Source organism: Cebus imitator, unplaced genomic scaffold (assembly GCF_001604975.1).
Source record: "Cebus imitator isolate Cc_AM_T3 unplaced genomic scaffold, Cebus_imitator-1.0 Scaffold96, whole genome shotgun sequence".
In the NCBI taxonomy this organism is placed as follows: Eukaryota; Metazoa; Chordata; class Mammalia; order Primates; family Cebidae; genus Cebus; species Cebus imitator.
Window position 1 is genome coordinate 1789340 of NW_016107411.1, and position 15625 is coordinate 1804964.

Consider the following 15625-nt stretch of genomic DNA (forward strand, 5'->3'; position numbering starts at 1 on the left):
AAAAAAAAAAAAAAAAACAAACCTTACTTTGTAAAGATTGTCAGCCATATCAATCTGAAGCTCAAAGCAATACCACATAGGAAGACAAAGAGAATCCAACTGTTTAACAGTCAGAACGAAGAGCCCCAATCATGATATTTCCAGCCATGACAATGGTCAGATTCATCAATTGCCAAACTTGAAAAGACCAAAGTTCATTGCAAGGGTTTTAAAATGTTTTTGACAAGTATTTATGGAATAAGGGAAATTTCACTTGTTTAAAATATATATGTGGGAGCAAAAAACAGGAAAGAAATATTTCATTATATAAATAATTGTTATCTCTAAGTGATATGGTCTGGCTGTGTCCCCATCCAAATCTCATCTTGAATTCTAGTTCCCATAATCCTCACTTTCATGGGAGGGACCTGGTGGGAGGTAATTGAATCATGGGGTGGTTACCCTCATGCTGTTCACATGATAGTGAGTGAATTCTCACCATATCTGATGGTTTTGTAAGGGGCTTTTTCTCCACTTTGCTCTGCACTTCTCCTTGATGTCACCATGTGAAGAAGGATGTGTTTGCTTCCCCTTACACCACTATTGTAATTTTCCTGAGGCCTCCCCAGCCATTCTGAACTGTGAGACAATTAAACCTCTTTCCTTTATAAATTACCCAGTCTCTGGTATGTCTTTATTAGCCGTGTGAGAACAGACTAATACACTATGTGTTATTACAAGTGATTTAAATTGTCATCTTTTGATATTTCTGTTTCTAACTATGGTGTTAGATTGTAGTGCAATGAACAGAATTAGGGCATTGGAGCCCGCCAGACATGGGCATTCATTACCACTATGCCCAATGGGTAAGAAATTTAACCCCTGAGTCTGAGCTTCTCACATGAAAAACAAAAATAATAATGACAGGATTGATACTGGACTCCATGATAGGAAATGCTTGCTATAGAGAGTAAACAGGAATTATTATATGAATGTGCATTGCACTTAGGTGCTCACTCTCTTTCGTTTTCTATTTTAATTATTAGTTTTAACACTGCTTCTTCACTATTTCCTTATAAGCTCAATTTCCTTTCTACAAGTGGTATATCCTTCAGTAGTTTTCTTCAGCAGTGTTTATTGTAAACTCTTTCAGTCTATTAGAAGTTACTTTAAACTTACATTCACTCTTGAAAAACAGTTTTGAAGAATATGAAATTCTTGACTGACTTTTTAAAAATCAGCACTTTGAAGACATTAATTCCTTTTGGCCTCTATTATAATCTTTGAGAACACTACTGTGAGTCAATTTTGTTCTGCAGGTAACTCATTTGTTCTCTCTGTTGTCTTTAAGATGATCAGTTTTGCAGATTTTTTTAGACCTGTGTGCATGTGCACACAGTTGCATGATGTGAAATATATACACAGAATTGCATAAAATCTATATGGGCAGTTTAACCACCATCCAAGTCAAGAAAACAGAATATCGGCACCACGGGAGGCCCCTGTGCCTCCTTCTACCTGAGAAGTAACCACTATCTTTACTAAATGATTTGGTCATGTCCCCTGGTTTTTGAAACTTTCAAATTTATATCCAACTACAAGTTACAAAAGTCAATCTAAGTTTTGAAAGGTCCTGTATAACACAATGCTGATGGAACAGAAACCAGCATCAGTGGTTATCTCTGCAGGCGGTGGATGTGCTTGGTGCCTAGAGAGTGGTGACAGGGATACTTGTCACTGTACATTCTTATACCTTTTGGAATTTAATACCATATGCATATATAACCCTTTCAAGAAGATAAAGCAAAAATGTAAAAGAAAATTAAAAGGTTATCAACAGTTGTTGAAAATAGATGCTCAGTGCCACAAAGAAAAATTAGCCCTGAGACTTTAAAGGATCTTTCAGCAATGTACTTTTTACTTCCTGGACTCTGGGAAGTGTACTCTCACTAGCCATCTTGCCACAAGAGTACAATGAACAAAGGAAAACACATAAATTTATCCCTTACACATTTGGGGTCATCCTTACTGCTGTTTCTGATCTCTGTTGGCTGGAGCCAGACCTCACAATTTAAACTAAAGCCCAATTTGCTAACAGCTTAAACTTTTCTAAACAGGTTATAGCAATGGAGAGCTGGGGCATGCCTGTGAGCATGTCCAGCGCAGATATCTTGGTTAAAGTACAAGGACATAGAATGTACTACGTGACTGTAAGCATGGTATGTCTAACAGCTACATAGGATAGGGCTTAACAAAGTTATTAGCACACTTATTCTTTAACAAGAAAGGAAACTTTAAAAAGGAACTTTTCTACTTCCCACAACAGTTAATCACATGGAGCTAAGCAAAATAATAATAATAAATAAAAGTCCTTTATATAAATTAAAATATTAAGAGTAGTTAAATTGGATAAAATATAAAACATCTGCCGGGATCAGTGGCTCACGCCTGTAATCCCAGCACTTTGGGAGGCCGAGGCCGGTGGATCACTTGAGGTCAGGAGTTTGAGACCAGCATAGCCAACATGGTGAAACCCCATCTCTACTAAAAATACAAAAGAAATTAACTGGACGTGGTGGCAGGAACCTGTAACCCCAGCTACTCCGGAGGCTGGGGCAGGAGAATCAATTGAACCCGTGAGGCGGAGGTTGCAGTGAGCCGAGGTCGCGCCAGTGCACTCCAGCCTGGGCGACAAGAGAAAGAGTCCATTCCCCGTCTCCACCCCCCAAAAATGAAACATCTTCTTGAAAGCATTTAAATAGTCAGTAAGATTTTGAGGATGCAATGGGTCAAATATTTAGCAAAAGTAAAGAAACCCAAGAATTAAACCACTGAGCTTGCAAAGCCACGCTTTCCTCCTAAGAATATTTATCAAACCTGAAGAAAAAACTGTGATACAGGATAGTATATTGGAAGTCTCTCAAGGCCAGAAAGGCAAGAGTCAGTTCTCCCCATCCCTTCTAACAAAGGGATTCTCATAAACCACCCCCTCTCTACTTGTAGCCCCAAAGGGCTACACCTTTCAGACACTGGCCCTTGCCTGGATGTGCAGCACATCAAGCCACCGGAGGGATCCAAAACCTTCAAAGCTTGAATTTAAATTAAGGTGCCCCAAGGCTAGCTGTACCCTCAGGCACCTGCCAGAAGCAAATAAAAATTCCCCAAGATACCATCATCCTAGGCCTTTGCTCTGGGATTTTAAATCCAGTTCTTTTGACCCCAGAGCCCAGGTTCTTCACAACTTTACTAAATGACTGTGGAAAAAATTAAATAGTGTGTGAGAAAGGACATGTTGGAACACAAAGGTCACCTAATCCAAAGTTATAAGCTGTTTGGATTTCTTATCAAAACTTGCAGAAGCAATCAGTCAGCACTGCAGAAACCTCTCAAGGGGCCAGAAACTCTCCTTTTCATTAAGGGGGTCTCATCCATATTGCAAGGCTTTAATGTTTAGAGCACGAGCTGAAATCCACTGCTGATTTCTCCCCATGGGGCCTTATCCCCTTCACTAGGGTCACAAGTTTCAATCTGTCTCCACCAAAACTCTTCATATATCTAAAGGCAATTTTGAGGTTACCCCCACATCTCTCTTTCTAGGCCAAACTGCCTTTTCAGTGAAAGACAAAAGGCAGTTTGCAAAAGTGCAAAATATACTCTTGTTCTTGCTGTAAACTCAATGATGCAAAAAAAAAAAAAAAAAAAAAAAAAAAAAAAAAAAAAAAATTTTTACTTTTTTTTATAAAAAAAAAAAAAAAAAAAAAAAAAAAAAAAAAACCCAACACTAATTTTTACTTTTTTGTGTTATAGGAACAATTACATTCATCCTTAGATAAATGACCTCTCACACTTTAAAAAACTGAGGTATTTCAAGCCCTGTCCCTCACCTTCCTCTCTGTCCTAAGATACAAATTACATGATCCCTCTGTGTTAAACTGTCCGATGTCCTTTGCCACATTTCCCATTCCTTTAGAGCCATATTTCTTTTTTGGCATTATAGTCTATGGAATCTTGCTTACTTCTTGCCAGCTCTTTTGGTTTTCTTAGCAACTGGGGTGCACTTACACCCAAACCTTCTCATTGTTTATTTCCTAGCATCTTAAAACATTCATGAAAAAAAAATTAAAACCCTTTCCTAATTTCTGGGTTTAAATTACATTGATAGGGCACAGTAAAACTATCTGTATGATATTAGTGTTAGGTACATATAATTATGCATTTGTCCAACCACAGAATGCACGAGTGAACTCTAATGTCAACTAAGTACTCTGGAAAATGACATCTGTGTTAACATAGGTCCACAGATTCTAACAAATGTCTCACTCTTTTGGGGCATGCTGACAGTGAAGGAGGCTGGGGGAAGAGGGAATATGGGAGCTCTATATTTTCTACTCAGTTTTGCTGTGCACCTGAACGTGCTCTAAAAATAGTCTATTTAAAAGGAAAAAAAAATTCTTAAGACAAAGTCAAATTCATTAGTAATTTTACATATATATTTTTATATATAAAATATATATGCATATATATTTTATATATATATATATGGCAGCTAACTATTAAGTGTCTCATGTACGTGGTTTAACAAAGGTAAGGTCTTACTATGGAAAAAGTGTTCAAACCAGGCCAGAAGAATTTCATAGCCATGTTCATATTCAAGGCAATCATAATATTCTGCTTTGCATTAAATATGAAACAGGTTGGGCAGCCAGCCTTTTAAGTCACTACGTCCTCATTCAGGGCATCTATAAGTAGGTAGACTCTAGTGTTGAGCTGAAAATATTTCTAACTTCTCTTGTTCTCACAACTATGATCCAGCACTGCAGTCCTCTTACATGGTCTTCCGTCAAAGTACACAGCAGCTAATGAGATATTATAGAATGAAAACCAAGACCAGATATTTCTTAAATTTATTGAAGAACTCTTAGTTGGGAGAAGAAAGATCACAGGCTTAAACAATTGTAAGATAAAAGAACAATTAATTGCAAATAAATACAAAAGTAATTTCTGAAATTTTTGAGCCACTGCTAAAACAAAATTTTAGTGCATCTCAAAGTTTATATTTTGTTAAGTGAACATACTAAATTACTGAAGAGCAAAAAAGAGTTACTGTTACACAGTACAAGATCATAATGTAGTAAACAAGCACAGCCAAATAAACAGCTATAATTATTCCAAGCTGCTTTTGCTATGTATCTGGCATATTAAACAAGAAAGTGGATTACTTTTAACACTGCACAAGTAACCAAAGGTAGCAAATCCAGCAATATTAAAACCGGATATTAAATAGTATTCAAACATTACAACAAAAACAAAGTAAGAACCTCTAGAACTACAACTCTACCCTATGAAAGGAATGTACACAGATGGTTAAAAAAAAATTATAAATAAATAAAGTGACAAAAGTGACTAATTCTGTATCCACATCTTCAGGCAGGAATACAGTAAACGAGTAAATGCTTAGAGGAGTTTTGCTGAAAATGAGAAAAAATGCATTTCACTTTAGTACAATTTTTCTAAATTCTCACTGAAGCTCGAATTCTCTTGTGCTGGTGACAGGTGGACAGGGTTTTTAAATGCAACATATTCTCCCTACACCCTGAGTATGGATGCATCAGTTTTTTAAAGTTCTATGGAAAGTTTCCTTAGAAAAACATAGAATTTAGTGATATACTGATGGGAAACTGAATATATTAATTGTGAAAGAATATCAGCTAAATAATTAAGCAGACATTTATATTTGGACTCTGATGAAGAATCAAGGTTAAACTCTGCATCTGGGAAACGTGCACTAATGTCAAAGTCATCTAATGTCAAAGTCAGATGGTTAAACTATCTTTATACATAGTGCATTCAGTAAGTAAATTCTCTTACCAGCAACATAGAGCCCTTGTTGGAGCGAAACTAAAGTATTATGAATTGAATTAACTTCCAACAAATAACTGAAAGGGTAAGTGGAAAAATTTTGAAAGTGTAAAGATGTTATCATATATACTCACCAAATGAATCCTCTTAAAGGTTTTATGCCATTAAATTGTATCAAACATCCAACGGATATTGTCATTTTCTTCTGTAATTTATAAAGGAACCATTCCTTTTGTATAAATCAGGAAGCATTTTAAAAATCAACCTTAACACCAAAAATATACATGTAATTTTAAGTTGGCTTAGGAAAAGATGAAAGAACTGCCACATTTTGGTGTGAACTAAATTCTGTAAACCTTTATCAGAGGTCTCTAACTTTTTTCCACATATCACTTAAAGGTTTTCAAACTGGTAAACAGATAATTCAGCTCAATGCACATCAAAACTTTAACAGTTTTGAGTAAGACAGACTTCATAAGGGCCAAAATGTACAGAACAGCAATATTACAGTGTTACAGTATAAATACATCAAGCCAATTTGTAATAAAATAAGAGAGTTGTCTTCAAAAGAGCTGTTTGACTGACTATAGAGCAACCAAACAGATCTAGAACATCTTTGGAAAAACCACAAAGTGCTTTTAAAGAAAGTTAAGTTTAGACTATACTTCATTAAAAGATACTACTCTAAACTCAAAGTTCTTTTCTCTATATGAGGAAGTCTGACACTTTTCACATCTGCCAGTATTTTATAACTCACACTTCTTTTCACATCTGCCAATATTTAATGTTTTTCTCTATGCCCCTGCACTGAACTGATGTAAATGTGAGGTTCCACTATTATTACCACACATGCTAATACCCAATAACTGGTCTGACATTATGTAGTGGTTAAATATGGAAATGCTGAAGCCAGCACAGCTCCAGCAAAATGCAAAGGGAATCTCAAAAGTCTCATCCCAGAATTATTACACCATAAACAGAAATAAACATTTTCAAACACAGAAAGTTTTACAAAATAATATATCATCACTTTAGTTTAAAAGAAATTCAGAACTCTATTTTGCTGTTGATACACTCAGGTTACTAAACACAATTTGATAGTTAGATACTTGTAAAAATGCATTCTAAACATAATAATCAGTTCATAATTACCAAGAGCAAATATTCCTCGCCCTAACATTTAAAAACCCAGTCCAGTGTTGCCACATCTCAAGTTCTTAAAAGCTAAAGGCAGAAACAATTCTGGTTATACAATTCTTGCATTTCTCCACCTTAAAAAATACTTGAAGAAACTTCAGGAAACTTGATATTTAAGGCTTGCTCTATTTCTGCATCTTAAATTGAGAAAAATCAAAACCTACGATGTAACCTCAAACTATTTAAATAGCTTTTGACATTTTTCTTAAAAAGCAAATTTGAATCTTTCATTATAAAACGTATTTCTATACCACAATTTCTAATTCACATTAATGTAAGTGCCCTTATTCCCTATTCCCTGGCAGGCGCTGTCTTCTATGTTTTGTGCAGCTTTCAGAAGAGTCAGTGCTCAGAAAAAATGAAAATGTAACGGAGTAAAATCAAAGCCCCCACAAAAAGTGATTTATCCTAGATTACAAAATCCAGTACTGGAAAAACCAACATTTACACACAACTACACACCCACACATACACAGGACATGGGGGGAGGTGAATGAGAATGGTGGGGAGGTGAGACACAGTGGGGGGAGGAGGGAGGGAGAAAGAACAGGGGCAGGAGAGAGAGAATGGTTGGGGAGAGTCAGGAGGAGGGGAGAGAGAGACAAAAGCAAGACACAATCTTGGTCCTGTATTCACATCAACTTGCGGTGTCTGGAGACAAACTAGTAGGAAGTGTAGAGCCCAGAAAGATCATGTCAGAGAACTTGACAAGATACTGTAGATACATTTTATCGGGGGAAAAAAATCCCAATTTTTCTAGAAAAAAGCCGCATTATTGGTAGACAGTTTTTTTCAAAAATCCAACAATAAAAACTATTGGGCTTCTCTAAATGCATTTCCATATTAACATTAATTTTTAAAATTCCAACATGTTTTACAATTTACATTTTCACTTGTAACATAAGTTGGGAACCCAAAACTGTTCAAAAAGAGGAATAAACATTCTTACTGTACAATCCTTATAGATATTTTATTTTAGAGCACCTTTTTAAATTTTAACAGTGGGTTTCTAAAAAGAAAACAGAATAAAAGAGGGAACAAATTAGCAAGGTTCAAGTACTCCTTTACACACACACACATACACACACACACATGTGCGCCCCTTCCCCCCTCCCCCACAAAATCACTTTCATGCCAGAATGACTGGCAGCGTTGGCAAATAATGTTATTTGATGAAAGAATGGGGGAAACTATCACTTACAGTGTTTATAGAAACCTAAAATACTAATGTTCCTACTAAGAAATTAAATAGTTTGGGGAAATAAAGCCACTAATAGCTGAACTATGAAAATGAAACTGATTTTTAAAAGCAGGAAAGAAAGACCAAAAATCTACTAGAAATTTTAAAAAATTAGCCTCGCTTTTATTTTCTGATGTCAGACTAGTTATTAATTAGATACCATTTGTTTGCAAAGGAGCTTAAAATTATAACTCTATCGCTGGAACCTATCCTCAGCCACTTCAGTGCAGTTTCTAGCAGCACTACTTGGATACAAAAAGAATGTGGTCAGACAATGCCCCTGAACACCCCATGGTTAGACCTTCCTTCAATTACATGTTCTTAGGGTCTTGACACACTACGCACGTGTATAGAAGAATGAAGATAGTTATTTTGACAGAGATTACAAAAGTATGAACTATATACACCAAGTGATAACACAAAGCGCTTAGAAAGCTGTATTTACTTTCCTCCCAATTGACTTACGCTGTTAATACTCACTACTCAATTTTTATCCTAATCATCTTTATTGGCTTGTTCCCCTCCCCAAACAAATACTAAAATATACTGGTTTGGGGTTTGTTCTATGCATTTTCCAGGAGCCAATCAAACAGTGACTTGCATCTCTCCTCACTGGAAGCGTTTTCCATCACTTCATAGTACTGAAGCACAGCCTGCAGGAGGTCTCCCACTTTCCATCCTTTCTCTTGTAACCGTTTTGAAAGCTAAGAAAGAAAGATGTGTCAAACATTAACCAAAAACCATTTTATAACCAAGCTTTTATTTTTATTTTCAATATCAGCTGAAACTAAGAATCCTGCTGTTTACAATTAAATACTGTTTCCTAGATATAACAAAGTCTTCCCCTCTAAACTGCCACCCCTTTACCCAAACTAAACATTTTCCCTTCTTCCCTTTTATAAACACATCTCCTCCAGATAACGACACTTTGGGATCGCTGGAGATAGAGCTCCACAAACCTCACCAAGCGGATAGTCTGCAAGAGTGTGCAAAGGCTGAGTTCTACAGGAAATTCTTCACCTAACTAAATACAACTGCCAAACCCTCAATCAGAACATAAAATAATAAAGACAACATCAAGCTTAATAAAAGGATGTGGATTTTCCTTCCACAACATACACAACATATAGTGTGGTATTTTGCTGGAACAGACACTCTAGCCTCAACGGAAACATGGCTTTCTAAGTTAGGGAATGTTCATGTTTCAACAACAACAACAAAAATAAACAAATAAATACAGGTCTAAATAAATCTTGTTGTTACGACTCATGACATGCCTTTGCTCATTTCTTTTTCTACCAAGTAAGTTCTATAAAAGTTCTTAGGTTTTAAAAGATCTGTAAGTTAAATTCTGAAAAACTACTTTAATTTTGTGTAACATATATATGCTTAACTTTTTTAAAAACAGCTTTATTGAGATAAAATTCACACAATATACAATTCACCCAAAGCATCTTAGTCAATGGCTTTTAGTTTGTTCTCCAAGTTGAATGCAACCATCACCATAATCAACTGGAATATTTCCATCACACCAAAAGGAAAGTTCTAATAAAGAAAATTGTGGAACAAAAACCTTAAGACCGCATACTGAAAATCTTGACTAATAAGGTGATTGGCACATAGTAAGCATCTTGTTTAAACTTTTATCAGCTTTTGATTATGACAGCTTCTCATGCAAATGAAACTGGATTATCAGAGAAAGAGACATATTAATTACTAGGTACAATTATGAATCAATTAAATACAGAGAATAGTTCATTTTTTTTCCCATAGGAACACACACAATGCTTATTAATAGCACCTAACTTTGAGAGCACAGTGTTATGTCAGTCATCAGACTAAGCATTTTTTTTTTTAACATTATAGTTAATCCTCACAAAACCCTGTAAGGTAGATTCTATATTCATTTCCATAGTGCAGTTAAGGGCAATGAGACAGACTGGTGAACTTGCCTCTGATTATACTGCTAGAAAGAGGCAGAGCTGATGTCTGAATCCAAACTGTTGAACACTATAGCCTAAGCATTTAACCACTCTGCCAACACCAGGCATCTTGTTAGACCAACCACACGACAAAAACATTATATACTGTTAAATGTATCCTCACACTCTATAAGGTAGGTACTTACTAGCATAAACTCCTTCTTTGCAGAGTCATGAAAATAAAGTTCTGTAACTTCAGCCTCAGAGGCAACAAGCCATTGAAGAATAATCCTTAGCTGGGGGTCTATTGTGCATGGCTCCATGTCAATATTCGTAATTAGCAGTGTCTTTCCATCTTGCCCTAAACCTAATATTTAAATGTAAACAATATAAAGTAAAACTCATCAATTTGAGTCTCAATACTCTGGTTGTCAAGTAGATACAAATATTTTCTCAGGATTTAAATGAATGGTGAAAAAAAATCCATCTTTTCCTAACCATACCATAACCTCAACTAAAATATTTCTTTAAAAGGACAAAATAATGTAAAACAAAGAAACAACTTTGATCATTTATCAATTGCAAAAATATAAACCACCATTTTAATGTACTGAATTCAAGTTCTATAAATGCCATAATTTGACATAAATTATGCCCAATGGGTTAGAGAGAAAATACAACTATAAAGCTATCATTACAATAAAAATAAAAATGAGGCTGGGCATGGTGGCTCAGGCCTGTAATTCCAGCATTCTGGGAGGATGAGGTGGGTAGATCACTTGAGGCCAGGAGTTCAAGACCAGCCTGGTCAACATGGAAAAACCCTATCTCTACAAAAAATACAAAATTTAGCTGGGCGTGGTGGCACACACGTGTGGTCCCAGTTACTCAGGAGGCTGCGGCACGAGAACTGCTGGAACCCAGGAGGTGGAGGTTGCAGTAATCTGAGATGGCACCACTGCACTCCAGCCTGGGCAACAGAGTAAGACTCTGTCTCAAAAACAAAAACAAAAACAAAACAAAACAAAACAAAACAAAAAAACTCCCACCCCACACATACAAAGAAAAATCTCAAAGAAGGGCAGCAACATTTGTGCAGCACATATGTCATCCTAAATATTGTTCTAAAGTTCTTTATATGTACAAACTCCTTTAATCTACACAACTACTCTATGAGGTAGAAACCATCATCATCTCCATTCTACAGGTGAGGGGTCTGAGGCAAAGAATGCCCCAGAGTGTTCCAGTGGGGAAGTGGCTGAGCCAGGACATTTACACAGGCAGTCTGGCTCCATGTTTTTTCATTTTTGAGACAAGAGTCTTGCCGTGTCACCAGGCTGGAGTACAATGGTGCAATCTCGGCTTACTGCAACCTCCACATCTTAGGTTCAAGCGATTCTCCTGCCTTGGCCTCCCGAGTAGCTGGAACTACAGGTGCGCGCCACCTGCCTCAGCCTGCCAAAGTGCTGGGATTACAGGCATGAGCCACCATGCCCAGCCTCCATACTCTTAATCACTCATTCTTCAGACAAAACTGGGGGGAAATGCCATATTCAACCAAAAGCCAGATCAGGGAATTTTCTGGTATACTCCTAGTATCAAGATTATCTCAAATTTATTTTCTTTCTGTATGATAATTATGTTTTCATCACAAAGAAAGATCCATCTCTGTTGATGGAAATAATGACTTGTGGGCCAATATTATGCATCTAACATTCATGTTGCTTAATGATTCCTGAGCAATAAGGAGTGCTGAGACCAGGACCCCTCCACTACTCAACACACACTACAAGAGGTGAGCACCAGGGCATGTTGGCAAGACATCATGCCAACATGTACCCATAACGGAAAGGTTGATAGATGTCTCTGAGTCTCTGCAACAGTTTGCAGGCCATTCTAGACCGCTACTAATTATTTTTAGGATTTGTGTTGTCCCTAATTCTTTAATTTAAAAGATTTGGTCCACGTTACTCTCTAAAAATAAAGGTATCGTCTTTTCACTTCCCTCTCTCAAATACTCTCAATCAAAAATAGGTTTGGTACACCATTGTACAAGACATGGTCTCTGGGCCATTTTGCAATCCTGTGGAGCTCAGGGGGCTGGAAGCTAATTACCCTACTGTTTCTTTGCATTGCTGGGGTTTTCTCAGTTCAGGATTCCTGGTTGCCTGGTCTATAAGAACCTCCAAACGGCTCTCTCTTTACAGAAGTCACTAATTTCTTTTGTCTTAATCATTCCTCAGTACAGCTAGTTAAGCAATCACTAGTTCATTAAAGAATGCTTACCACATGCATTTATACCACATGTATTTATACCATGTACAGCCTTTGGAATAACTCTGTTCATGGGTGTTACTTGAGAAAAGGCATACAACTTTTATAAACAAAGTCAACACTTTTTTAGTGATCAAGAATGAAGCAAATATTGCAATGGGGAAATCTCAATATCAAATATCAGTAACATTAAAAATATTGCCCTATTTCGACTTTATATCTGATGAGAAAAACTGACTTCTAGAAGCGCTATATAAAGAATGTATACTAATAGAGGCTTATTAAAACTAAAAAAATAACAATCTTAAGTCTGAAGATTGCAGCTTAAAAATTGGGATGTGATTTCCCTAAACAAGGTGTTAAACTGACTAAAAATTCAGGTGTCATAAAGTAAATTTCGAGAAATTCTTTTTAGCTATTTTCTGTTTGCCCACTTCTAGAGAAGCAATTTTTTAAAAATCACTAGTTCAAAAACAAGTATCTCAGAGAGTATAAACATTTTTAATTTATATGTGCCACTTTATAGAAGACATTATATAGGTATTTCCAAAATTAAGAAAAAAATAAGACTGTTAGGAAAAAATTCAACAACCATCTGAATATAATGAACACTCAGCTTCAAAGTAAAGTTTCTAAATTCACTCAGATATTCTAATACATGAATTAAGGATTACAAACCACGGTCCAAAACTCTGTGGCCAATGATATCTAGTGCCGACATACTTGAAACTATGTTCATTAAGGAAGGATCTTAGTATTTTCTTCAAATATGTGTATGTCTGAGTGAAGGACTAGAATTGGGGGAGGGAAGAAGAATTAATTTAGAAATATCTTTTAAACAAGATAAGTAAAAATATTACTTACTGATTCATGTAAGTTTGACATAAAAACCTAATTCTACAAGTTACCAGTTTGGAAGGAAAATATGAAAAATAATATGCCATAGTTATAACAAATTATCTTACCACTGAGTAAGAATTTTACATTTTGAAAATAATTATATAGAGCGATTGTAATAAATTTCTCTCAAATAATCAAATAATTCTCATAAAGTATTCCTTTTTTTTTTTTGAGTCAAAGTCTCTGGCACTGTCACCCAGGATGGAATGCAGTGGCATGATCCTGGCTCACTGCAACCTTCGCCTCCCAGGTTCAAGTGAATCTTGTGCCTCAGCTTCCCAAATAGCTGGGATTACAGGTATCCGCCATCATACCCAACTAATTTTTGTATTTTTAGTAGAGATGGGATTTCACCATGTTGGCCAGGCTGGTCTTGAACTCCTGGCCTCAACTGATCCACCCACCTCAGCCACCCAAAGTGCTGAGATTACAGGCATGAGTCACCATGCCTGCCCAGTATTTCTTTACACCAATGAGAATTTCATTAGTGTAGCAATCAAATAAAACTGCTAAATGAAAAATCTAAAAGTGGACAAAGAAAACTAGTTCAAGAATACCTTGATTTATGTTTTACACAACCCAGAGCCTATCTAATTAAAATGCATACAGACTCTTCTAGGAAACCTTATACAAAAGACATGCCAACACTTTGAAAAACAAATAATCAATTACCTTCTATTTCATCCTCATGCTCTTCATCTTTATCGTCTGGTTCATCACTTACGAATAAAACAGCAGAAGCAGTTAAAAAAAACACTTTAATTAATAATGTTATCAAAACAAATTCTTAAAAATGTGGTAAGGAATGAATGTTACATATGACATATGACATTTAGAAAGGGGAGAAATGATAATTAAAAAAGGAAGCTTTGCTTCTCACATCATTTCATGTTAAAATCTGAATTGCAAATGATTCCGAAAGTTATCAAAACCAAGAAATCCTATCTTACCATGATATCTGGTGCCATGTAATTTCATAATAATATTCAATTTAAAACCATTTAAAGGTGAAATAGTCTACTAATTTAATATAGCATTTGAATATCATAGAATGCCAGAATAATTATTTGCTAATGATTTATCTGATACAATTTATATATACTTTTAATATAGTAGAAACACTTTTCACCTACACTTTTCTTACATATAAAATAAAATCACATACAAAAACAAAACATAACAACAAAAAAATCCTCAACAGAAATCCTGTAGGAAGCAAGCTCTTTTGAATGAAATAACTGGTAGAATGAAAACTAGCAAGCAGACCAACACATGCATAACAGTGACACATTTTGCAATTAGATGTCAGTCATATCTTAGCATAGTTGAATTTTTTCATTAGACGTGAATTCATCAAGCAGAATCATGTAAAAATATAGGAGAAAAGCAAGTTGATACATACTGGCACGGTAACCCACATTCTTTGAAGAATATGACATCATGCATTAGTGGTGACAGACTCATCAGTTTTTAAGTTTCTAGACTGGACCAACCTGTCTGATGTTGGAAAGGATAAATTGTCCTCATACAAATCTCCTTCTAAACCAAGACTGCTCCAGCTACTGCTGTTACCATTACTGCCAGAGGAAGAAAAGAACAGAGCTGAACTAGAAAATGAATAGTAGAGAAGATCTTTGTTTTCCTTGGAACAGCTCCTGTCCTTGATAACTGCAGATGTTCTGAAGATGCCACAATGAAGGTGAACATCCACAGAGTGGAGAGAGATCATCACCACTACTCTAAAAGGTGCCTGACAAGTTCAGAGATTCCAGATTTTTTTCTTTCTTCTCAATAGATAATGAAAATTATCTAAACTTATATTTTACAGATTAACAGAATGGCTTTTAGGACAGCAAATGAATGCATGAAGTAGTCAGTTTCACAGGAAAATTAATGTCTTAAGACTGTCTTGAAATATAATATGTGAAATGCTAATACCCTTTCATTTGGATAAAGTTTAAAAAAAATAGGTTAACATTCTCTCAGGTCTCTAGATAATGAAAGCAGTGACAGGTTTGGGTGAGGGGATGTGGGGGAGTGGGGAGATGGGATAGAAGGCTCTAAGACATAGCCCAAACAGACCTTTTCTAACTATTTGGAGAAAACATGCTTTCAGACTTTAAAATACTATTATGTCAATTATCTGCATTTCACATATTACATATAATTCGTAGGTGGCAAATATCATAAATTTTCTTCAGAATGAAGCCAGAATAGCCAAGGCTTAATCAGGCATTATGCTTGTCTGGTTGGC

The 15625-nt window shown here is 35.8% G+C and overlaps 1 protein-coding gene across 4 annotated transcripts in view; it reads right to left on the bottom strand.

Annotated features, from left to right (window-relative positions):
• Positions 1-6267: 6267 nt before the first annotated feature.
• AKAP11 (A-kinase anchoring protein 11) overlaps positions 6268-15625 on the bottom strand; it is a 49411-nt gene continuing 40053 nt past the window's right edge. For 3 of the 4 annotated variants that reach the window (XM_017536125.2, XM_017536124.2, XM_037741184.1), the window contains 4 exons: positions 14865-14948; positions 14044-14090; positions 10404-10564; positions 6268-8979 (listed from right to left, as the gene is read on the bottom strand). In XM_017536125.2, the coding sequence (XP_017391614.1) occupies positions 8839-8979; positions 10404-10564; positions 14044-14090; positions 14865-14948 (433 nt within the window). In that variant the 3' untranslated portion in view covers positions 6268-8838. The remainder of the gene's footprint in view (positions 8980-10403; positions 10565-14043; positions 14091-14864; positions 14949-15625) is intronic. The other variant, XM_017536126.2, reaches the window with a different exon arrangement.